This window comes from Lissotriton helveticus, chromosome 3_2, assembly GCF_964261635.1.
Source record: "Lissotriton helveticus chromosome 3_2, aLisHel1.1, whole genome shotgun sequence".
NCBI classification, from domain to species: Eukaryota; Metazoa; Chordata; class Amphibia; order Caudata; family Salamandridae; genus Lissotriton; species Lissotriton helveticus.
Window position 1 is genome coordinate 505,712,171 of NC_136062.1, and position 26,384 is coordinate 505,738,554.

Genomic DNA, 26,384 nt, shown 5'->3' on the forward strand with positions numbered 1-26,384 from the left:
AGAGCCCTTTTCACATCTAAAGTATTTAGAGCACGTTCTGCCACAAAATCTGTTTGAGGGAAAAAAACAAATCAGATGACTGGTTAATATGAAAGGCAGAAATGACTTTAGGTAGGAACTTTGGATTTTTCCGAAGGACTAATTTATTGTGGTGTATTTGTAAACAAGGTTCTTCTATGGTTAGTGCTCGAAGCTCACCCACTCTCCTCAGTGATGTGATAGTTATAAGGAAACCTCCCTTCCAAGTGAGATATTGCAGTTCACCTCTATGCATTGGCTCAAAAGTTGGACCCATTAGTCTGGTAAGGACAGTGTTCAGATTCCACAATGGAGCAGGTGGAAGTCTTGGGGGAATGATTCTTTTAAGTCGTTCCATAAATGCTTTAATAGCAGGTACTCTAAAACGAGACAGATGGTGTCTGTCTTGTAAATATGCAGCTATTGCAGCAAGATGTAAGCATATGGATGTGTATGCTAAATTGCTATGCTGTAGATGTAATAGATAGCAAAGTATGTTTTGTATTGAAGCATATGATTGCTATTACAGTATATCACAAACTTCTTCCACTTTGTTGGTAGAGAATGCTCTTGTGATAGGGGGCCTAGCCCCTTCGATGATATTCATGAAGTCTGGCGGATGATTGAGGTAGCCAAGCTCTAAGATTTCAGGTTCTAGATTTCAAGGTTGAGATGACTGGGCTCTGGATGTCTAAAGTCTCCATGGCTCTGAGTGAGGAGATTGGGAGTAATATGTAGTTTTTGGTGACAAACTACAGTTACCTCCAACAAGGTTGTGAACCAGGGTTGACAGGCCCATGTGGGAGCAATGAAGATTAGTGTCAGGGACTGCTGTCTGAGTGGGAGAGACCGAAAAGCATAGGCAAATATTTTAGACCAATTCATCCATAGTACATTGTCTTTGGACAATGGGTGTGGCATTTTGCGTTTGTGTGTTGCGAACAGAGCTATCTCGTGGAAGCCCCACATTTGAAAGAAAAGGAGGAGAACCTTAGGGTGGAGTTCCCATTCATGTACCTGGATTTGTAGACAACTGAGTAGATCTGCAATCTGGTGGTTTAGTCCTGGAAGGTGTTCTGCAAGGAGATACATTTTGTGACTTATAGCTCATCTCTAGATGGTCTGAGCTAGCTGTGACAGTTGGAGAGAGTGTTCCCCCTCCCTGTTTTTGTATGTAGTACATTGCTCTCATGTGATCTGTACAAATTAGGACAGCTTCGCCTACTAGATGAACTTTAAACGCTTTGAGCACTAGAAAAATCGCTAGCAGCTCTAGATGAAAAAAATATATATATATTTTATTGTATGTGGTTAATTAAAACCTTTACAAAAATTTGCAAAGAGAATTTTACATAAAACCATTAAAATAAAGAAAAATAAAAACAATTCGACATTCGCTGAAATCAAAGTCTTTTGTTATCCTCAATCCTTTGGTTTGGTACCATTATTCGCCATTTTTTCAGTTTTCATTAGTTGGAGGCTCGCCTTCTGAAGGAATCTGGTGGCCCTACAGGCTGCCTGCAGCTGCTGGCTGTTCAATGCCAGCATAACTGCCGGCCAACATGTTTTGACTTGGAATGAGCGAAATATGTGCAAGAGATAGTAACGTCTCAGGTTTGTGAGGGATGGGCAAATGCACAGGAGATGAATCAAAGTTTCTTCTGCATGACCGCAGAGTCTGCAGAGTGATGTTGGCCACGTTTGCTTCCATGCAGGGGTCTTGTCTTTTGAGATGTAAGTTCCCAGCCGTACTCGTAGGGGCATCTGTTGTGTAGATGGTGTTATGTGGTTAATTAAGTATGGCTGCGGGACACACCTCTCATATGTTGCAAGTACCATCCAGCCGTGTTTTTTCTTTGCTAATGCGGCTTTGTCAGCAATCCATGATTCTAGTTTTGCCGCACCATTGGCAGCTTTTTTGAAGGTCGCAAAGGTGTGACCGGTGTTCCAGGCCTCTTGCATATTGAGATTTGACAGACCTTCTTCAAGTTTTGCTTTCCATGCGTCTTTTCCTTTTGTTTGTTTGTTTATTTCAATCCAGCAGAGACCCATCAGCGTGTCCTCTTGAGCTGCTCTTAATTTCCAGCACATTTTTAGTATTGCCGCTTGTCTGGCTTGGTGCTGATTTAATAGCCCAAATTCGAGGCGTACTTGCGCTTGTGAAGCGAACTTCGGAATTTGAAAGCAGCTCTAGATGGTTTATGTGGAGCTGCTTTTTTTGCAGATTTCTCATGCCCTGAATGGTATGTTTTTGGAGATGAACTCTCAAGCCAGTGAGGGATGAATCTGTCATTAGTAATATCTGGGAAATCGGGTTGATGAAGGGCCGCCCTTTTGAAAGGTTTTGTGTATTCCACCTCTGCAGAGAGTGATGGGTGCAGCCGTCCACCAACACTAGATCTGATAACCGACTCGGAGCCTGGCTCCATTGACGTGCAAAGAATTCTTGGAGGGGACGCATTTGAAGTCTTGTGTAAGGTCCGATTAGGATGTAAGACGCCATCATTCCTAGTAGCTGCATGAACACTCAAGCTGGTAATGAGTGTAGGGGCCGAACCTGAGAAATTAGCATCTGCATGTTGCAGATTCTGGCTGGGTTGGGGCAACCTGGACCTTTTTGAGCTTTTATTGTGGCCCCTAGATACGCCTGTATTTTGGATGGTTGTAGATGAGACTTGGTAAGGTTTATGCTGAACCTCAGTTCGTGGAGTAGTTGCACTGTTTTTTGAGTGTGGCATAAGCAGCTTTGTTGCGAGCTGGCTGTTATGATCCAGTGATCCAGTCATCTAGGTATAGGAAAACATGAATCTTTTGTCTTCGTAGAGGAGCTGCAACTACTACAAAGCACTTTGTGAAAACCCTGGGTGAGGTAGTTCCTCCAAATGGGAGGACCTTGAATTGATAATGCTGACCCTCTACCACAAAGCTGAGGTATTTGTGGTGAGCAGCGTATATAGGAATATGGAAATAGGCTTCCTTTAAGTCCAGAGTGGATAGAAACTCATCTTGTTGAAGTAGTGGGAGCACTTGCTGGAGTGTGAAAGTGGTCTGACTGAATGTATAGATTTTGTTCTCTGAGGTCTAGTATCGGCCTGTGAGAACCATATTTTTTGGGAATTAAGAAGTACAGGGAGTATACCCCGGTCCCTGGCTATTGCAAGAGGAATGGCTCTATAGCATGTTTTTCTAACAGAGAGAGGACCTCCTGCCTATGGAGAGTGATATGTTCTTGTGACGTTTATCAAGGCCAACTCTAAACTATGCTCTCTCCTGAATCCATATTGAGTGGAGTATAATATGTTATTTGCTTGGAAGAATGTGCCGAGTTGAGTATTCATGATTTTTTCAACCATTTTTAAGATGAGAGATTGGTCGGTAATTATTGGGCCCTTAGGATCAAGATTTTGTTTTTTAAGTAGCGGAAGAATGGATGCGATTTTCCATCTCATGGGAATATGCCTAGACTTAGACATGGTGTTGAATAAAGGGGTGAGTGCCGTACCAATAGGATCTGGTACTTATTTAATCATGGACACTGGACAAGGGTCATATGGTGATCCCGATCTGATAGAGGCCAAGAGGTCAATAGTATGCCACTTTTCCAGTTGTGCAAATCTGTTGAGAGTTGGTCGAGATTCAAAAGTACTGTTTGCCATAGTGGCTGAAACACCTGTCTCTACTGACTGGGGGAGCTTAAATGAGGAAAAGATGACTTCCACCTTCTGGAGAAAAAAGGTGGCTATTTCCTCACATAGTTCAGGACTACTCTGAATTTTAGGGATATAAGGGGCGGTCAGTTGGGTTAATGTCTTAAAGAGTTCTTTGGGTGATTATTTTTTCTGTATGATTTGCTCGGTGAAAAATGTCCCTTTGGTATTGAATAGTAGTTTTTTCTAATGGGTTAGTCTTTGCTTGTAGGACTCTTTGTCAGTGTTACTAAAGCCTCATCTCCAGATGCGCTTTAAGCACTTACTAGCATTTTTTTGCTTCCTTAATTATACGAAAAACCAGATGGCTGATGGCTAAGCGTGCTTAGGGGTCTATAGTTTCCCCAGGGCTAGTTTGATGCACACTGTTCAGCCTGAACTGCCAAGCCAGGTCCTACCTGGAGGAGCCTCAGGCTAGCTTCAATCCAGGGGGCACAGTGAGCACAGGACCCATGTCTGGGAATAAAATGGAGCAGAAAGGATATGGATTTCCTCAGAATCTGAGAAAGTGAATGTAAAGAAACAGATAGGAGTGGCACAGGATATTGCTCATCCCACCTGGAGAAAACATGGGGGAAGGGGGAGCTCCCTTGTTGGAACTAGGGCTCTCACACACCTAGCAAGCTAGGTGTCATGCTTCATCATATGAGCCTGCCCCTCGTCAGGTCTGCGCTGCAATACCTGAAAGGTACCCAGTATGGGGCTCTTTGGCGGGGATATTCTGTTCCTGCCATTGGGTGAGGTGGGAGTAAGAGGCCTAGGTAGTGTCGATGTGATTTGGGTGGATTAAAACAGGTCAGTTAGTCCCTAAAAATAATGTTATTTGGGGAGGTAAACTGTCTAGATAAATAAAAAAGAGGCAGTGAACTATATATAAGGTTTCCAGCTATGTATGCTCTACTCGTACGTGGTCAACATGTTTCCTGCTCTCAGCGTCCAGAGAATCAGGGCACTTCGTCAGGACCTATAGAACTATCTACACAACATGATAAGGGAGACTCTACATACCATGTGTTCAGGTCAGTACACGAGGTGGCTGTCTAATGCAGCCTGCAGCGGAGTTCGGCGGTCTGTTGGACACCATAAGTGTGTCCCACGTTCGCCGAATGTTGGCGGATTCACCTACCCTGGCGCCGGCTCCCAGATGGTGAATACCATTCCCACTTAGGGCGACCAAAGCAAAAGGAATAAATGATGGACAGAACACTGAACAAACAAACATTCACCCCCAGTTACAAAGCGCTGGGCTTAATCCATCATTTATTTGCTCACCACACCACCCCAGTTTGGACCCAGCCATATGCAAAGCAGTTCTGACCCTGTTCCTAATGGGAAAAGTCTTGACTGAACAGTCAAGCTAGTTCCTCCCAGGACCGGATACAAGCATATTGTGACCTGTTTCGGGGCATTATCCCTCATCAGCAAGGCTATTTTAACTCCAGTGGCACAGTGAGCCCCTTGCTCACTTTGTACAGGATTACAGATAGCTTGGGTGATGAGGGGCAGGCAAGAGAAGCAAAAGCAAACACTCCAGTTCCAGCAGGCAGGAACTGTCAAAGTGCTCCAGCTTGCTGGAAGTGGAAGTTTCATCTCTTTCCCTGCCTGCAGACATAAGTGGTGAGTCCAATCTGCCCAGCCGCTTAGGAGTGCTGCAGAGGGGACTGACATTAGCAAGCATAACAATACATTATGTACATTTCAGAATCAACAAAGACACATCTAACATGGAATTTTCCAGAGAGTAGCAGCTGAACAGTGAATTACAAAGAAGTAAGTTTTGGTTTTGAGGCCGGGCACAGATTATCTACTATTCAAGATCATTCTACCTGTGCCTGCCACTAGACAAATGGGAGAAGACTTACATCTAAAGGAAAGGTATGCGCTAATAAGGAAAGTGCATTCATTAGTGTGGCAGAACCTCAGCTCTGAAGAAACATAACACAGCATCATTTTTATTTCTACAGACACTGCTTTTAGCATGATTTGATTGATCAGGTATTTCATCTATGTATGCACTATCCACTTGTGGGACACCCCCGCGCCGCACGGCCACCAGCTGCTGCGTGTGCCCCTTGCCTGCCCTCTGCCTCGCTGCTGCCTCGTTTGCCGGCTGCCGCCGCTGCGAGTGTTTTTTCCGTTGTTTTGACGGTTTTTTGTGCTTGCTTTGTCTAACTTGGTTTAACTCTCTTTTTCCCCTGTTTTTTGCGTGAATTTGTGCCTGTTTGCCTGTTTTGATCGTATTTGCATTTTCCCCGTGTTTGCCGCCTACCGCGCCGCCCCCCGCCCTCCCTTCCCGCCACCGCCGCGTGTCCCCGCCCCTTTTTTGTCTTCTGTAACCCTCCCCGCTCCCGCCTCCCAGCTGCTCCGCCCACCCGCGCACTTGGCCTTAAATGGCGACCGTGCGAACGCGCAGCGTTGACGCGCAGCGGGCGCGCCGATTGTGCGCCGAAGGCGCGCCAAAGGTAAGCCCGTCTGCGCCCGTCCGCGCCTGGACCGCGCCCAGGGCCAGGACCCCTGGACCTCGACGATCCCGACCGACCCGCAGGACGTACTCCGCCGCCACCCTCAGCGCACTCAACACCGGCCGACGCCCAGAGTGCCACCAAGCCACTCCACGACGCACCCACGGACCTTTCAGCTGCCACGCCTGCAAGTTCGCCTGCATCCGGACCTGCCTCACACCAGCACCCGCCAAATCGAACACCAGCAGCACACACCTCAAGTGCATCTTGCTCAACACCCGCTCCGTCCACAGACACGCCGTAGAACTCTGGAACCTCCTAGACGCCACAGCCCCTGACGTTGCCTTCCTCACAGAGACCTGGATGAACGCCTCTTCAGCTCCCGACATCGCCATCGCCATCCCAGAGGGCTACAAGATCGTCCGGAGGGACCGAAACGCCAACCAGATGGGAGGAGGCATCGCCATCATCCACAGGAACACCATCCGTCTCACGACCAGCACCGACAACACCCTGACCAGCGCCGAACACCTGCATTTCCAGATCCACACCAACCCGAACACCACCCTCAGAGGCACACTGATCTACCGACCCCCTGGACCACGCACACAATTCAGCGAGGACATCGCCGACTTCATCAGCCCGCATGCCCTCCCCTCCGCTGACTACATCCTCCTGGGAGACCTCAACTTCCACCTGGAGAACAACAACGACCGCAACACCAGCACCCTGCTCGACAACCTCGCCAACCTGGGACTCAAGCAACTGGTGTCCACCCCCACCCACCTCGCCGGACACACACTCGACGCCGTCTTCTCATCCAGCACAGACATCGACTTCAGCCACGCCACAGAGCTTCAATGGACGGACCACAGCTGCGTCCACTTCAGCTTCAAGAGAACGACGACACACCAACACCAGCAACAGACCGCCCGCAGAAGCTGGAACAAGATCACAGCAGACCAGCTCGCCACCTCCCTGAGCCAACACCCTCCTGCCAGCTCAGCGAACCCCAGCCAGGCCGCCGACAACCTCACGAAGTGGATCAGCAACTGCGCGGACGAACTCGCCCCGCTGAGGACCCCGCCTAGCAGACCCGGCAGCAAGAAGGCCCCATGGTTCACCGACGAACTCAAGAGCTCCAAGAAGAACTGCCGAGCCCTCGAGAAAGTCTGGAAAAGGGAACCAACACCGGACAACAGGACCTCCTACAAACTTGCCACCCGGAAACACCACCAGCTGATCCGCGCCGCCAAGAAAACAGCATTCAAGGACCGGTTGGACAACAACGCACACAACTGCAAGGAACTCTTCAACATCGTGAAAGAGCTTTCCAACCCCAGCGCAGGAAACAACGACATCACCCCATCGCAAGACCTCTGCAACTCCCTCGCCTCTTACTTCCACAACAAGATCACGGACATACACAGCAGTTTCAACAACCAACCAACGCACACCACGACCGACCAGCCACCCCCCCCCACCACCACCCTCCACGCCTGGACCCCGATCAACACCGAAGACACCATCCGCACGATGAACTCCATCCACTCCGGATCACCGACCGACCCCTGCCCTCACCACGTCTTCAACAAGGCCGACGCTGTCATCGCACCCCACCTGCGAGACATCATCAACACCTCCTTCGACACCGCCATCTTCCCTGAAAGCTGGAAACACGCCGAACTCAGCGCTCTACTCAAGAAACCAACAGCGGACCCCACCGACCTCAAGAATTACCGCCCCATCTCGCTTCTCCCGTTTCCAGCCAAAGTCATCGAGAAGACCGTCAACAGGCAGATGGCCGCCTTCCTCGAGACGAACGGATCCCTCGACCCCTCACAGTCCGGCTTCCGAGCCAAACACAGCACCGAGACAGCCCTCATCGCCGCCACCGATGACATCCGAGCCCTGATGGACAATGGAGAAACAGCGGCCCTCATCCTCCTAGACCTCTCCGCGGCATTCGACACGGTCTGCCACCGCACCCTAGTACGGCGCCTCAGCAACATCGGAATCCAGGACAAGGCGCTGGAATGGATCATCTCCTTCCTCGACGGAAGAACACAGCGAGTCCGCCTACCACCGTACAAGTAAGAGCCTCCGAAGTCATCTGCGGCGTCCCCCAAGGATCATCCCTGAGCCCCACCCTCTTCAACGTCTACATGAGCCCCCTCGCGGCCATCGTACGCAAACACCACCTCAACATAATCTCCTACGCCGACGACACCCAGCTGATCCTCTCCCTGACCAACGACCCCGCCGCCGCCAGAGCCAACCTGCACGAAGGGATGAAAGAGGTAGCCGAGTGGATGACGACCAGCCGCCTGAAACTGAACTCGGACAAGACGGAGGTCCTCATCCTGGGCTCCTCACCCTCCGCCTGGGACGACTCCTGGTGGCCTCCCGCCCTAGGCACCGCACCCAAACCAACAGACCATGCACGAAACCTGGGCTTCATCCTGGACTCCTCCCTCTCCATGACCAGGCAAGTCAACAGCGTCTCCTCGGCGTGCTTCAACATCCTACGCATGCTACGGAAGATCTTCTGGTGGATCCCCTCAGAGACCAGGAAGACCGTCACCCAGGCCCTCGTCACCAGCCGACTGGATTACGGCAACGCCCTCTACGCCGGGACCACCGCCAAGCTCCAGAAGAGACTCCAGCGGATCCAAAACGCCTCAGCCAGACTCATCCTTGACATCCCACGATCCAGCCACATCTCCGGACATCTGAGAGACCTTCACTGGCTCCCCGTCAACAAGAGAATCACCTTCCGCCTCCTCACCCACGCACACAAAGCCCTACACGACCAAGGCCCGAGCTACCTCAACAGCCGAGTCAACTTCTACGCTCCCAAACGCCACCTCCGTTCAGCCAACCACGCCCTCGCCGCCGTCCCCCGCATCCGAAGAGCGACTACAGGAGGAAGGTCCTTCTCCTACCTGGCCGCCAAGACCTGGAACTCCCTCCCGTCCGACCTGCGCCTGACCCAAGACCACCTCTCCTTCAGGAAGAAGCTGAAGACCTGGCTGTTCGAGCAGTAGCGGCACCCCCCCCCCCCCCAGCGCCTTGAGACCCTACGGGTATGTAGCGCGCTTTATAAGTGTCACTGATTGATTGATTGACTAAAAAGGTGCAAAGAACGGTTGCAATAAGTGAAAATAATTTAAATTAGCTTGAACTAAAAATCTAATACCTGTTACTCACATTTTTATTGCAAAGGTTGTGATATTTTCTTGGAAATACATCAAACTCAAACTGTGTATATCAGGTTTAATGTTTAAAAGAAAGGGCATACTACGGATTAGGTACCTATTCCAGCATAGGTTTTTACCTGAAAAAAATTGCATGTCTGCATTTTTCCCACTTTCACGATAGCATTGAATTGATTGTTTAAGATGTTTCGAACCAGTGTTAAGTGATTCCCTTGTGCAGTCTGTTTTAAAAAGGAGTTCTTATTTGCTAGAGTATGTGACCAGGAAATTGGAATATAAGAGTTGTTAAGAAGCAGGAGTAGCATGTTACTTCCAGAAATGATACTTTATTTTCCAGAGAGCCAGTGTTGATCTTGCTCAAGGTTTAGAAATGCTCATTTTGCCATTTCATTTAAGTGATGTTCCTGCTGCGGATGGCACCTTGCAAAGACGTTCTCTATTTTCACAATTGAGTCCAGTGCCTATCATATGCAATTCATTGGATGACAATAGACAGCCCCCTTTAAGTTCAGTCGTGGGAGTAAAGAATAGGTGTGCATGAGATTTGCCTATATCCTTATCCCTCTCCTGTTTTGTTAAAATGTTAATGATGTAAGTATCATTTTGTTTTCCTAGTATAAATGATACTTCTTAGAGGTATGGCCACCTTTCCCCTTTCTCTTTGGCTTTGCCTGCTAACAGCCTTTGGCTGTCTTTTGTTGAAAGAACAGTTGAATACATTGCATATACTTAGAGTGGCCTTTGAGTCAGACAACTTTGTGAGCACAGTTTCTTCATCATACTTTTCATGGATGGCTTGTATCCTTCTGCAGCTGCCCACAGCCTCAGACGCTGGATTGAGGACTGCGCCAAGACCCTCCCCCCGCTGAAGAAACCCCCCACAGAGACACCAGCAAGAGGGCTAGCTGGTTCAACCCAGAACTCCTAGCCTTCAAGCAAGCCTTCCGGAAACTAGAGAAGAAATTGGTCAGTGAACAAACTCTGGACAGCCACGCAGCACAGAAGGGCGCCATCCGCAACCACCACCACCTGATCAGGGCAACCAAGAAAACCTCCTTCAAAGACCGCCTCGACAACAAAGCACACAATAGCAAGGAGCTCTTCAACATCGTGAAGGAACTCTCCAACCCCAGCTCCAACACCAACGACATCCCACCATCGCAAGCCCTGTGCGACTCCCTCGCCACCTTCTTCCACCGCAAGATAGCAGACATCCACAACAGGTTCAACACCCAGACAGCCCCAGCAGACAGCAACACAACAAACCCTCTGTACACCATCGACCACTACCCCCTGCTAACCTGGGCATTGATGACACCATAAAAACCAAGCGCTCAATCCACTCCGGCTCTCCTTCGGACCAATTCCACACCACGTCTTCAATAGAGCAAGTAGCACCGTCACACCGCACCTGCGCAACGTCATCAATCTCTCCCTCAATATCGAGACCTTCCCAGAGATCTGGAAACACGCCGAGACCAACGCCCTACTCAAAAAACCTAAGGCAGACCCAAGAGACCATGAGAACTTGGAGAAGCGTGGCTCAATGGTTAGAGCGGCAGACCCTAATGCAGAGGTCTGGCCTGGGACCAGGGTTCAATTCCCGCCTCGGCGGCTCTTGGACACAATTTACCCGGACCTGATAATTCTCCCCTTAGTGCCTAGTCTAATCATGGGTCCCACTCTGTGACTCTGGGCAATAGCTTGCTTAATCTCCACAACAGCCCCAGCTTCACCTTGGGGGTGCCCAGGAGTGGACATTTCACAGGAAAGCCAGGAAGGGTTCCACAGCGGTATGAATACAGCGCTATGAGACCTCAGGGTAGAAGGCGCTATATAAATGCAAACACATTTACATTTACATTTACTTCCGGCCCATCTCTCTGCTCCTCTTCCTGGCCAAGGACATCGAGAAAACTGTCAACAGACAGCTAAACTGATACCTCGAAGAAAACAGAATCCTGGACCCTTCCCAGTCAGGGTTCCGCAGCAACAACAGCACCAAGACTGCCCTCATCACCGCCACCGACGACATCGGGACCCTCCTGGACAACGGCAAGACTGCCGCACTCATCCTCTTAGACCTCTCTGCCGCCTTCAACACCGTCTGCCACCGCACACTACGTGCACGCCTCCACGCCGCATGGATCCGAGACAAGCCTCTGGATTGGACCACCTCCTTCCTCTCCGGAGGACCCCATCACAGCCAAAGTCAACCTCCACGAAGGAATGAAGGCCGTCGCCGACTGGATGAAGATCAGCCGTCTGAAGCTGAACTCGGACAAGACAGAGGTCCTCATCCTCGGCTCCAACCCTTCAGCCTGGGACGACTCCTGGTGGCCAACGGCACTGGGGGCAGCCCCGACACCCACCGAACACGCACGCAACCTGGAAATCATCCTGTACTCAACACTTTCAATGACCAAGCAAGTCAACGCCATCTCCTCCTCCTGCTTCAACACCATCCGCATTCTTCATTCATGAGACCACTGGCTGAGGTTGTTCGTCCATTTGGCATTAAGATCATCTCCTATGCGGACGACACTCAGCTAGTGGTCTCCTTAGCGCAGGAGCCGGGCCTTGCATCCTCAGGTGGTCTGTCAAAATGCTTAGAGGAGGTAAAGGAATGGATGACTTCCTCTCTTCTTAAGCTGAATGGGGACAAAACGGAGCTGATGCTCCTGGGTCCCACTAACCCCACTGCTGTCAACCCCTTGTGGCCTTCATGTCTTGGTACCCCCCCAACACCCAGGGGCAATATAAAAAGCCTAGGGGTTTGGCTGGCCAAGACCCTTTCATTTAACACTCAGGCCACAAAACTTGCGGCCACTTGCTTTGGCCTCCTAAGGATGCTGAAGAAAGTTCTTCCCCTTCTGCCGGTAGAGGCAAAGCAGGTAGCCATTCAAGGTTTGATTCAGTCCCGCTTGGATTCTAATAACGTCCTCTATCTTGGCGTTCCGGAATATACACTGCGCAAGCTTCAGATTGTGCAACATTGTGCGGCCCGCCCCGTGCTCCAGCTGCTGCGCAGGACGTCGGCAAAGCCCGGTCTGCACTGGCTTCCAGTGCGACAAAGAATCGCCTTCAAGGCGATGTGCATATTCCATCAAGCTTTCTGGGACACGGGACCGGCCATTACTCGGGACCTAGCAATACAGTATCAACTTAGCAGAACCCTTCGTTCTAGCCAGGCATGTAAAGCTATTGTCCCCAGAATAAAAAAGGTAAGAGCTGGCGGCAGGATGTTCACTTACAACGCTGCCAAGCTGTGGAATTCGCTCCCGTTCCAACTTAGATCCTACACAAACCTTTCCACCTTTCGGAAACAGTTGAAGACTTTTCTTTTCAATGCCTCTCTCTAATTTTCTTTTTTCTGCCTTTTAAGCAATTTTTTAGCTAGCCGTTAGCGCTTGGACGCCCCAGGGCAGCAATTGCGCTTTATAAATTGACATTTCATTTCATTTCTCCGCAAGATCTACAGATGGATTCCAACAGATACAAGAAAGACAGTCACCCAGGCCCTCGTCAGCAGCAGACTCAACTACGGAAACACCTCTACGAGGGAGCTCTGACCAAGCTCATTAAATGATTACAACGCATCCAAAACGCCTCGGCACGACTGATCCTCGATGTACCATGCCCGGCCACATCACCCCCCACCTGAAAAACCTGCACTGGCTCCCCATCAACAAGAGGATATCCTTCAAACTCCTCACCCACACACACAAGGCACTCCACAAGACCGGCCCAGCCTACCTCGAAAGACGGCTCTCCTTCTACATCCCCAACCACCAGCTATGCTCCGCCGACCTCTCACTCGCCACCGTCCTGCGCATCCGAAGAACAACCACCAGTGGGAGATCTTTCTCCCGCCTCGCCGCCAAGACATGGAACACCCTCCCTCTGAGCCTATGACAGACCCAAGACCTGCTGAACTTCAGGAGGATACTCAAGACCTGGCTGTTTGATCAGTAGCGCCCCCCCCCTCCCAGAGCCTTGAAACCCTTGCGGGTATGTAGTGCGCTTTACAAATGATTGATTGCTTGATTTATTGATTGATTGATCTTTTTTTCCAGTACTTCACACGAGTCCATGTGCCTTTGTGCTCTGTCTGCTGCTACCCCTTTCACATTCCCATTCTGCATTGCCATGGTCAGTTGAAATGGCTATATATTCTGCGAATCTTAGTGGCATTTAAAGAGTGCAACGACTTATACCAAATGTGTTGAACGCGTTTCTATTACACAACAACTGTTCTATTCCATGGTCATTAAACTCTTGCTGGTTACAATCCTACCGAAAACAATTTGAGAGGGAGGGTGTGGTACAGTTTTGTTGCAACTGGGTGATGTCTCACAGGATCCTATCAATCAATCAATCAATCAATCAATCAATTGTAAAGCGCGCTACTTACCCGCTAGGGTCTCAAGGCGCTGGGTGGGGAGGGGGGGGAGCTGCAGCTAGTGGTCGAAGATCCAGGTCTTGAGCAGTCTTCTAAATGCCAGGAGGTCTGTGCCCTGTCGTAGGAGGAGGGGGAGGGCGTTCCAGGTCTTGGCGGCGTGGTGGGAGAAGGATCTGCCTCCGGATGTGGTTCTGTGAATGCACGGGACGGTGGCCAGGGACAGGTCGGAGGAGCGGAGTTTCCTGTTGGGTACGTAGAAGGAGAGTCTGTCATTGAGGTAGGCTGGGCCGGTCTTGTGGAGTGCCTTGTGTCCGTGGATCATGAGTTTGAATGTGATTCTTTTGTCGACGTGGAGCCAGTGTAGGTCTCTCAGGTGAGGGGTGATGTGGTCTCTGCGTGCGACGTCTAGGACCAGGCGTGCTGAGGCGTTCTGGATTCTTTGGAGTCTGCTGATGAGTTTGGACGGGGCTCCGGCGTGGAGGGCGTTTCCGTAGTCGAGTCGGCTGCTGATGAGGGTGTGGGTGACTGTTTTCCGTGTGTTTGTCGGGATCCATCTGTAGATCTTGCGGAGCATGCGGAGGGTGTGGAAGCATGAGGAGGAGACTGCGTTGACTTGGTTGGTCATGCTAAGCGTAGAGTCGAGGATGACCCCTAGGTTGCGTGTGTAGTTGGTCAGTGCTGGGGGGTTCCCAGGGATGGAGGCCACCAAGAGTCGTCCCACTCCGAGGGGTTGGGCCCGAGGATGAGGATCTCCGACTTGTCCGTGTTCAGCTAGAGCCTGCTTGCCTCGATCCAGTCGGCAACGGCCTTCATACCCTGGTGCAGGTTGGATTTGGCGATGAGGGGGTCCTTGGTGAGGGAGAGGATCAGCTGGGTGTCGTCGGCGTAGGAGATTATGTTGAGGTCGTGTAGTCTGGCGATGCGAGCGAGGGGAGCCATGTAGACATTGACGGGCTGAGGGAGGATCCCTGCCGGACACCGCAGATGGTTTTGGTAGTATCGGATTGGAACGGGGGGAGGAGGACTCTCTGGGTTCTGTTGCTGAGGAAGGATGTGGTCCAATCCAGGGCTTTGTCTCGGATCCCTGCGTCGAAGAGGCGTGTGCAAAGTGTGTGGTGGCAGACAGTGTCGAAGGCGGCGGAGAGGTCCAAGAGGATGAGGGCTGCTGTCTCGCCATTGTCGAAGAGGATTCTGATGTCGTCTGTGACAGCGATGAGGGCAGTCTCTGTGCTGTGGTTGCTGTGGAAGCCAGACTGGGAGGGTTCTATGATGCTGTTGTCTTCTAGGTAGCGGTTGAGCTGGGTGTTGATGATCTGTTCGATGACTTTTGCTGGGAACGGGAGCAGGGAGATGGCCCGGAAGTTCTTGAGGTCGCTCGGGTCCGCCTTGGGCTTCTTTAGTAGGGCGTTGATCTTGGCGTCCTTCCAGCTCTCAGGCAGAGTGGCGGTTTCGAAGGAGAGGTTGATGAGTTTACTCAGGTAGGGTGCGATGAGGCTGTTGGCTTTGTTGGCGATGTGGTGGGGGAGAGGGTCCGAAGGGGAGCATGAGTGGATGATGCTCATGGTCTTGATTATGTCTTCGGTGCTCACGTTGGTCCATGTGGTTGGAAGGTCGTGGTCGGTGGGTTTGGGTGTGTTCGTCATAGTGGGGTTTGTTGGGTTTATCTGGGGGTTGAAGCAGTTGTGGATGTTGGTGAGTTTGTGGTGGAAGAAGGCATCGAGGGTGTCGCACAGGGCTTGCGATGGCGGGATGTCCTTGGTGTTGGAGCTGGGACTGGAGAGTTCCTACACGATGTTGAAGAGCTCTTTGCTGTTGTGTGCGTTGTTGTCTAGGCGGTCTTTGAATGAGGCTCTTTTGGTGGTACTGATGAGGCGGTGATGGTGTTTCACAGCAACATGATAGCCCAGTAAACAGCCCATCTATGCTGAGTGGATATGCATAACATTTTTAAATTAATATGTACTCTATCATTAGGTTTGAGATTCTGTGAAATTACCAGTATGGTATGTCAATGCTATGTTTAGTATATGCAAAATATATTTTCTGTATTATGTCAGTGTGTCATTGCTTGTTAGCAAGTGTTGATGGAAGTGCCATTATTGCCAAATATGATACAGCTGTGCAGTGCTCGATGTGTGAGAAATGTTGTCCAATACTCTCATAAATATGTATGTGTCTGGCTTTTTTGGGTGACACACCTGTTGAGTGGTAAGCATACCCGGTTTACCAGTGTGTAGGATATGATGGATGTTTGCATGTAGTGACTTTCCATGGACTGTACTGTTGGGAGATGCATAACGGCTATCTGGGTTGAGTTGGATCCATGTGCTATTTTGAGGTCGAGCCTAGCAGCGAGCATGAGCTGCTCTGCGAGGGATGGTGTGTCTGGTTGAGGTGCCTAGATGAGTTTAAATGTTTTCCTCGTTGTGCCTTTCTCAATTCCTTTCTATTCATTCGTAAGACGTTGCTCTTTGGCCTGTCTTTGGGTGTGTCTTTTACTTTGTGGCAACCACCCATTTTACATGTCCCCTTACACTCCAATGTTTTGTTTGTTTGTTTTCCGCACTCTTTTTTTTCACTGAATTTGTGCGGTGCTGAGACTACAACATGGCAGCTCTCTTTTTACTAATACTTTATTGGTTACTGTCTGCATAGCAGAGGGCTAGATTGGGCTGCATGCGAAGAAGAATGGGGCAGATTTGCCAGCACACACTGGCCTTCCTCTGGAGAGCTGCTCTCTTCAGAAAAGCCAGAAAAGTGTTCAGGACAATTGGCCCAATATCCTGTCCACTGCTGGCCTCCCTCTTCTGCTCTACTCTGCTCTGCTCTGCTGTGATTCCTGGCTCCAGATAAAAACAGCAAGATGCAGGAGCCTTTCGAAGCAACACCTTTAAGTACAGGTAAGTACATTTTCTTAATAATCGATTATAAGGTCCCGAAGGCGAGATCTATTGGCTATGCGAATGCTTGTTAACAAGTGTGTTCTGCTGGAAGTTGAAACAGTGCGCGACCAATGTAAACAATGTACGTTTTGTACTGCTGGTAGCCTTGTGTGAGTTGACTACATGGCATATCTATGCTTTTTGAATGTATACGAGATACATTGTTTTTTAATATTCTATTGGATGTTTGATTGTCAAATGTGGAGTCTCAGCAGCAGGTACTGCAGGGAGCCCTGCGACAACTGCTTAGATGACATTTCATACCACTGCTGGATACATGAGTGATGTTTTATTTATTGTTCTGTAGGGTTTTTATGTGGGTCAGGCTCTTAGTAGCTGATTAGAGGCGCAGTCAGAAGCAACTTTGCCAGGTGGAGTCAGCAACCCAGAGGCCTCTAAATCTAGCAGTCGACAGCCAACGGCATGGAAAAAGATTCTGACATTTTTGGGCACAAATTCCATGACTACCTTCATGCAAATAAAGTTGGTTGTCATTTCTCTCATTTACATCTCATCTTTTTCCCTTTACTTTTCTAAACTATTTATTATTTTGATTGCTTTGTTAAAATTAAACATGGTGTGACATTTAAGGTTTGACTATACGGGTTTACGCTGATTTCAAATACACATTGCTTATGCAATTTCTCTGGGATTATCATCCTGTGCTGCTCAAAAAAAGCTACACGAGGCGAGGGTAGGCCACCCCTAGTGAAAGCAGTTTATTTTGATACTTCTTTGGAATATGTGAGCAGATTCACAGCTCACAAGAAGGTTGTGACATTTCTCTCTCTCTCTTTCTTTCTCTTTCTCTCTTTCTTTGTCCCTCTCTCTCTCACAGCCTGCACCACTGACATACCTATCTCTAAAACAATTATAATTTACTGCCAATCATAAAGAGTTAATTATGTTACCTCCTGCTGTCTTACAAGAAAGGCATCAATGAGACTTCTTTGGTCATTCCGGTTCAAATCTTTCAGGTACTGGACAAATGTGGTTCTGATAGAAGTTTCTATTTCCCTTATATTCTTCATGTACACTTTGTGACCTCCAGGTAGGAATCTAACCATAGTCGGGTAGATGTTAAAAAGCTGCAATAGAGTTTTTCAAAATGGGAGAGAATTATTCAAATTTATGAACAGGCAAGCAATGCTGATACCATGATTAGAGTGACGTGAATATACAAAACTTTAAAAACAAAGTTATGCGTATTATATTAAAGATCCCAATTAGAGTTCAATGAATTCCCAAAGTTTTTTCTTTCATTTGTGAATCTCATTTTTCAAACTCAAGAGGGTAGCTGCATGTTTCAGTCCAGAAGAAGTGAAGCCTAACACAGGTTAGGCATGCAGCTGTGTAAGATAGGACCTGTTCCTATCAAACGTGCGCACAAGAAGTGCCAGTGTTTCATGGGGGCCTCAGACCCTGCACATTATTGTCATATTCTTAAGGAGACTGTGGAACACTATCTGTCTCTCTTTGTGCCTTGCCATCTCCACAAATAATTCCGTACAATATACACGAATATTTCCCTACATGTAGGAAGATTGAAATGTGACTTTAAATCCGAAATCCCTGTGCCAGAGCCAGTTCACAATCGGGTACATGGAGATCACTCGAATAGGTGAAAAAATGCAAACTAGGCTCCATGGGAATTATCTATTTGATGATATTCTTTGAGGTCCCAGGGCAGGCATAGGTTACTGGGCATTAACTTTGACAATTAGGTTCATTAAACACAGTTGCCCTGATCCATACCAGTGTTCCACTCAAAGTAAATGTGTGTCAGAGACTAAGTGAATTCTTACCACTGGGAAATTGCGGTGGAGCAGAAGTTGATTATTCTTTATTCTCCTGGCTGGGAACTTGCTCAGGAGCTCAGACGATAGTTCCCGACTTCCTCTGAAAGATTCCCTAGAGCCTGTCTTAGAACTTGAATCTCTGAAACCCTCCAGGGGGAAGGGGGAGTGGATAAAATAAGAAAATTGGTAGACGAGACTGCTCTGGAACAATTCAGTGTTCAAATATTTATTACCAAAACTCTGTGATTATCTGGAACTCTTCCTCTGCTTCTCTTGTCTAGTCCATCCTGCAGACTTTGAATTCAGAGAAACCTAAGTAACGATAATAGATAGATTACTCTTCAAGTTCCTACACTACTCTATTCTATTTATTTCTGCTCTGTGGGATTCTTTACCTATTTTGTTCAGAGATGTGCTTCTCTTCTTTTACGTCTTTCTGTGGGTTTTCTATCCTTTCTGCAGAAAACTCTTTCTATATGTTCGACGGCTGTACATCTTCCATATTCAGTTAGTAAATTCTTCACAGTTCTACTTCCTACACTAAATTTATTTGTGCCTATTTGCCTATTTGTAAACTAACTTCTATCCTAGTTATCAAGAGACTAAATGCTAATCTGCTCTATAAAAGTAATAAACCTATTCTACATCCTGTAACTATATTAAGTAATTGTTTGTTCTTTTCTTCTCTCAGAAGTTATCCAATTCTCTTAACCCCTTGCATGCTGATGACGGCCCCCAGCCGTCATGCACTACAGTGCTCGTGTGCTGATGACGGGTGGGGGCCGTCATGACCGCACCCCGCTGAAATCTTCAGCACAGGAGCAGAATCGCAGCAGCATGAAAGGGGTTAACACAGGAAAGCGTCTCTTCATTTCTTATTCAAATATCTGTAACCATCAGCAATTCAGTGTTCACATATTTATTGCCAAAACTCTGTGATTATCCTGATCTTCTTTCCTCTTCGACTGTTGCTGTGGTGCTGCTTTTCTCTTAGAGTGGACTGCTGCCGGTGGAGGCCTCGTGATGACTGTTGGAAGGATTCTGATATCAGGTAAGTTCAACTCGAAGCGTAGGAACTCTAGCGCTCATGAACTTATCTCTCTACGAACTTCAAATGCGCTAAACATTACTGCACGTCAAAATGGCACTCGAAAATTACTTCTAGGGAACTCTGGAACACTTGACTGACCTCGGCGAATTCTCAGGTGAAGTGCGTGGCAGTTGCCGTTCGCGCGCCTCACATCACTTGAAGCATCTGCAAAACTGTAAACAACTAGACCGCCAAACCACAATCATTAGTGGCGGCCATCTTGAGGTTCATATCGTGAACCAGTACTCTCAATTCATTGCGCAAAGGAAAATTAACATTGTTTTTCTTGCGGGATTTCCACTGGAGAGTGGAAATCACATGACCATTCCGTTTTGGGGTTCTGACAATGTGGAAGTACTTCTTTGTAGCACTTCACTCTCTCACGCTAGTTGGGTTGTGGAGACACATCACGTATAGCTTGATAACTTGAGTGTTCAGTCAGTTGCTTACTTTACAAAGGAACATAAATGTATTTATGAGCAACTCATCATTCTAAACAATGAAGAGATGGACACAAAAAGCAGGGCCAGCCCCCACCTGGGACTGAGAACCAATCCTAAACACCTGCATCCTTTCCAGCCTGGGAGCCTGTAACAGACCACGGCACACACGGATCTCTGGTTTGCACGTCTATATTCCTTCGCTTACAAATGTTAACTAAACACACTGAGGGGCCGATTCCGATTCTGTAAAATCCCGTCCAAATCATTGTATAGAGCCTTTTTCCCATACGAATCGTACGGAGAACCTTAACCGTATGTACGATGTAGTACGATGTGTAACCAATGCAGTTCTCCGTATGATTCGTACCAAAGAACGTACGACTCAATGATCCGTAAGAATCGTATTCGGAACACGCAGTACGCGGCGTCCGTACGGTTCGAAGCAGCTTTTTCCGACCCAGCAAGTACGATTCGTGTCGACAGCACTCCATACGACGCTTTTGCTACGGGGGTTTAAAACGTCCAGAAAACCAGATTTTGGCGCGAAATGTGTACGGAACGGACTCCCCCGACTACGGTGCATACACCCCATCATTGCAGGGGTACGGTGCATCGGGGTATGGTGCGTACACTCCTGGATTACAGGGGTACGGTGCGTATGTCCCCGTGCATACCCCCATGAATATAGATGTACGGTGCGTAGAGTTACAGTCCGTACCCCCCAAGATCATACGTGTACGGTGCGTATATCCCCTGCATACTCCCCTTGAATTTAGTGGTAAGGTGCTTATGCAATTGTGTAGATCTCCGTACGAATTGCTCATACCCGACGTATCCGTACTAATCGCGTCCCCATTTCCCGGACTGGATCGTACTTGGCGGGTCGTACGGCATGTTTACGATTCATACAGTTTACTGTGCGGGTCTATGTCATACGGACTCACCCTTGACTTTCGTACGGTTCGCGACGATTCGTATGTATTTCGAGCCAACGGAGCGTACTACGCGATTCAGGCAGATTACTAGGATTCGTATGGAAACGGCTACGAATACGGATCGTCGTACGGATTCATTTCCCGAATCAGAATCGACCCCTGAGTCACCAACTTTATTAGGCACCCCCAGTTACACCCAACAGATTAGGTAATATTTGTAAGGAGTCCACTGAGGACTACTAGAGACCTCATTAATACAAACACTGGACACCACATCCCCTCACACTTAAATAAAAAGTCTGAACACATACATTCAAAAATACACATTGGTGAGTTGTTGAGGTGGTCGCACCAGATTTCCAGATTTAAGTCCATGCCATGCAAAAACTAGACATGCATGCATACAGGGGGGCACACCATGTGCCCACTGCATGCATCCCAGTGTACAGGGGCAACAGGAGGCCCTGTAGGACCCCCTGTGTTTCCCCACAGCTAGTCTTTTTATGATGAGCTCACTGCCCTGAAAAAGGGTGGCATTGGGAACTAAGAATATACTTGGAGGTGCCACAGCCAAGCATATTGCTGCTGCCCCAGACCACCACGCCACAGTCAGAGCAGTGGTCTGACCGCAATATCACAAGTACGGTGGTAGTACCGTTTTGGGATCACCCCAACCGTTTTGGGATCACATGGCGGTTGGGGTGATCCCAAAACGGTACGACCACCGTACTTGTGATATTGCAGTCAGACCACTGGTTCTCAGCCACCACAGAACCTCCACTACGGTTCGAACTATCAATCTGGCCCAATCTCTGAAGGCAAAAATCCTGACCGGGCAAAAGCACCAAAAATATCTGACTGAAGAGTCATTTTCTAGCTCTGGAGTTTCAATTTCTCACACTCATATAATTCCTACCTCCCTCATGAAGATTCCCTCGTAGAAAGTCTGCTGCCTCGCCCTGCTGCAGGATTTTGATTTCCCAAAAAAAAGACAAACCTCAGATGTGGTCATACCTAGCTGCTTTATCCGACCCATGCATCATAGCAGTCAGCCTGAAATAGTGCCTCAGTCCTGGTCTACAACAACCATTGACTACCCTTAGTGTTTTGTGCTTTTTGCAATATTTTCCCTTAAATCTTTAACAATTCATATTTCCAGTCCACCTTATTGGATTTTTGAAATTCAGGAATTATTTTGTTCAATAATTTTACTCTATACCTTTTGGAGTGAGTTATTGCATTACGTGTGACTTTTCAAATGTTTTGTTATTTTTAAATGCAGTGCACATTTTCTATAAATTAAGCCCGTCTGCTCAGGCCATAGCTACCAAGGTTGGCGCGCAGGTTAAAATTATTGAAACATTTAAATTGGCCATAATAAGGTGATTCGATTATTTCTTGTGGTTTAACTCAATTCACAAAAAACAATAAACTACTTTTTCACATTACTGCACGACTGCATTATAGAATAATGCAGCAGGGCACCCAATGTAGGGATGTGACGTTAGTGAATCCACCATAATCCAACTTAAGAGTGTGTGAAAGCTCACCAACATTTGAGTTTACGGGCATTCTGACCCTTCTTCTATTTAAAATTTTCTGAGACTTGCTCCAGAAATGCTCTGTAGGAAATCTCCCTTTAGTTAGAAAGGAAGATAGAACATCCCAAATAATTAGTGGGGGGTGCAGAGGAAGTGGTTTCTCTAAATAGAAAAATATTTTCCCTTTCTACAAAAGCGGTACTACTGCAAAAATACCTATTTCCATTGAGAAAATGTACTGTTTCTACAATCTGCATTTCAGAAATAGTTATATCAAAATATACATATGACATTCTAAGTAGCATTTTGCTTAAACAAAGGGAGGGAAACTAGGGCAATTTTTTATCCATGTCCAGCATACATGACCGCTGATAGATCTCTACAGTAAGGGTATGCACTTCCTAATGTGCAAAGCAGGTAGTTGTATGTGATTAGGCGCTCCACATAGTGGCGTAGAACCAATGATCAGGAGAAGAGTATCCTCCTTTCGGAAAAATGCCCTCACACACCTAGCCAGCTAGGTGCCTTGCTTCGTCATCGGGTCTGCTCTTTATCGGGTAGGCGCTGCAGTACCCGATCGACACTCGAGATGAGGCCTTCTTGGTGGAGATCTTTATTCCTTATGCCTTTGGGTGCAGTGCGTGTGAGGGCCCTTGATCAGTGTAGGTGGTAATAATGTGTAGGAATGTGAAGTTAAAAACAGCGGAAGGTGGTCCACTCAAAATAATTTTAATGAAGTGTGGCCCCCCTGAAAAAAATCAAAAAGACTCCATGGTAGCGAGCCTATACGCTTGGTACATAGGTTAACATGTTTCTTGCCTTATATCAATTAGATATCAATTCTGCTGGTGGTCAAGTAACTAGTTAGCATGCAGCAACTAATGGTTTAAACATCAATCTAGATAAGTCAAAGACCATGAAGTTCAACCCAAAAAAGAACACTAGAACCATGGAAGTCGTGCCAGAATATGAGTACCTTGGGGTGATACTTGATGAGAAATGTACTTTCAAGCTACAAAAAGAAGCCATGAAACGGAGAGGAAACTCCATAGTGGTAGCTCTAAAATCTCTGAAACTCAAAACTGCTGGGCTAAGCTATTAGCCCTTACTACAAGTTCTACAAGCAAAGTTAATTCCAGCTATTACATACAGGAGCAAGTGTCTCAGGGGAAAAGATGAAGAGACTTTGGAACAAACTGTGCTAAGATCAGCAAGATTAATCTTTAGCCTTCCAAATTATGTCTCTCCAACACAAATCAGGCTGGAGCTGGACCTACAGACACAAAAAATAGCTCGAAATACTGCTTATGTGAAATGTTGGTTTAGGATCAGAAGCTGCGATAAGTGCTCTCTGAATTTCCACTTATGGAAAGAGATAAACTCAAGTAAATCCTGCACCCCAAGAGATTACCTGACCGCATCCATAAACCGCCTAGGTCTGAAGGAACTCTGGGCAACTATGGGAATGCAGAACAGCTTTAAGTCTTTAGTAAACAAGACAGTAAGAAAGCTCTAAGCACTCAAAGACAAAGAAGCGCTTAGCTGAAGGTCTCATGGTTGGTGCGTGCTGCAGAGCTACACAAAACCTGGCCCGCAATACTACCGGTTTGTACAATTCATGGAGGCAGCAGAGGAAAAAAAGAAGAGATGTGGAGAACCATAAAAACAGCTCCAATCAAGGGTTTACAATTCCCTGTCCCGAGATTGGCCTTTTTTACACCAGGAAAGCCCACAAAAAAGCTTTCCTTCATCGCCTTGAAAACTATTGAGCTTTGGAAAGGAAATGCCAAGGTCCAGCAGTATCTATAGTCATAAAAACTGATACAATCCTGATAAATGTAACTATTAATTCTGTGACTTTTTAATATACATGTAATTTTTAAGCTCTTTTAATTTATGTTAGTATATCACATGCATCGGACTAAGGATTGACCAAAGCTCATTTGATGAAATAGACTCTCTTTCGGAAGAAGGCATAACCCATCTGAAAAGGAAACACTGGGCTAGGATACATTTTCCCAAAGCTCCTTTCCTTCTACTGATTGCATAAATGATGATATTGTAGTGCATTTTCTTTTTTTATGAATTTTTGGACTTGAGTAATCTCTTTTTTGTAAAGGTTTTTATTAATATGAACAATAAATTATTATTATTTATTTATTTAGTTAGCATGGAGGAGACATCATTTTTGGGCTTGGTAAAAGCATTACGTTAGGTGGACATCAGCACTATTCACATTGTGCACATGGGGAGAAGCAAGAGTGAGGATAACGTTGAACAGGAAAAGGCTTGCAAAAAGTATGCTTCATTGAGGAAGACTAGCGCAAGACTGAATGCAGCACTGCGTTTTGATTTTGATTGAATGATTACTTAGAAAAGGCACCATTTCTTGGACAAGGCTACCATATTTCTTCAAATCAAATGGATTTCCCTTTTGCAGTGGTTCCTTTCCTGTGTGTGGAGTGCAAATGAGTTTGACTTCAGTACTCACGTTCTTCATTGTCAATGTCTGGAATAATTAGTTGACCTTTTACATGGCCCAAGCATCTCTATCTACTGGTATGCTGATGGCCCTGCATCTTAAACCCCTCCCCTTGTATTCACTGGTTTATGTAGTTCACATGACAGACTATCTTACTTTCATTGAGGACTGCATGTAGCCTCACTTTTTGCTATGCTTATCTAAGTTGCATTTCATGCATCTGTTCAAGACTTTAATCTTAAACAAGAAGTGTTAAAAATCACAAACTTATAATACACACCAAAGCTTTGGATTTCTTCCAGTATATTTCCTTAACACCTATAGGGATGTTTTTTCACAACAACATATTTGTCCTGGCCTTCAAAATGGGACAAAGAAGTGCCAATGAAGTATATCTGACAAAATGGTTACACTATGAAATATCCATTGCAAGGTATGCAGTAATTCCACACTGGTAAATTCGCACCCAAAATTACCAATATTTCAGAAATGTATTTAGCAATGCAGAAGAACTTACCTATTACTTATGGTATCCTGAATATGGACTAAGACATGAAGAATTACCCCATGGACCTATCCTACTTCACCTGATTCCTCTGGCAATTCTCCATTTTTAGGTATTTCCTGCTTGGGAATTTTACCACCCTCTAACTGGTGAAATATACCAGGGTGAGGAAATGAATTCTATGTCAGGACTTGAAGCGAGGATTATGTTTTTCTCTCATCACCTTTTAATTACAGCAGCCATTTTAAAACACATCTCAACAAGTATAAACAACAACAAAAACCTATCAGTCCCATGATTTCTTGGGAGTGGTCTCGAGAAATAACTTATCACTCAATATTGGGAGTCGAACATAACATCCAATTAGGCTCCTCTTGTATCGGACAGAGTGCTTTCTTTCTGTTGAGCTCCCTCTTTCTTCGCTGCTTGCAGCCACAAGATAAGTCATTTTGTCCTTGCCTCTTTATCTTTCACAGGAGTAGCATCCGGCTGGTGCTCGGTACCCATAACTTCCACACATGGAAGACTCAGGTGATACTTACGAGGATCCCTTATCGTACCTGCCTTGGGATGATGATTTTTTAGTGCGTTGGATGCCTATATTTACCGGGTTGTACATGAGGCCCATGGGGGAGTGCCTTGTGCAACTTATTGCATGTGAATGCTGAAAAAGGCCCCAGGCAGCATCAGACATGCCGAAGCCCCCTTCAGTATCTCCGGGAGAGGGTTCACAGCCAGCAAAGCGACCTAGAAAGGAGGGAGTCGATCTGGACACTTTTTCCAGACTAAAACAGGCCTACTTAGCCTTAAACTCTTGGCCCCTCCTGAATCCCCACTGGA

The 26,384-nt window shown here is 47.2% G+C and overlaps 1 protein-coding gene across 1 annotated transcript in view; it reads right to left on the reverse strand.

The window, feature by feature from the left end:
• LOC144826386 (cytochrome P450 2K1-like) overlaps window positions 1–26,384 on the reverse strand; it is a 429,013-nt gene that overhangs the window by 151,841 nt on the left and 250,788 nt on the right. Inside the window, exon 5 of the mRNA XM_078684711.1 lies at window positions 17,661–17,837. Coding sequence (XP_078540837.1) covers window positions 17,661–17,837 — 177 coding nt within the window. The remainder of the gene's footprint in view (window positions 1–17,660; window positions 17,838–26,384) is intronic.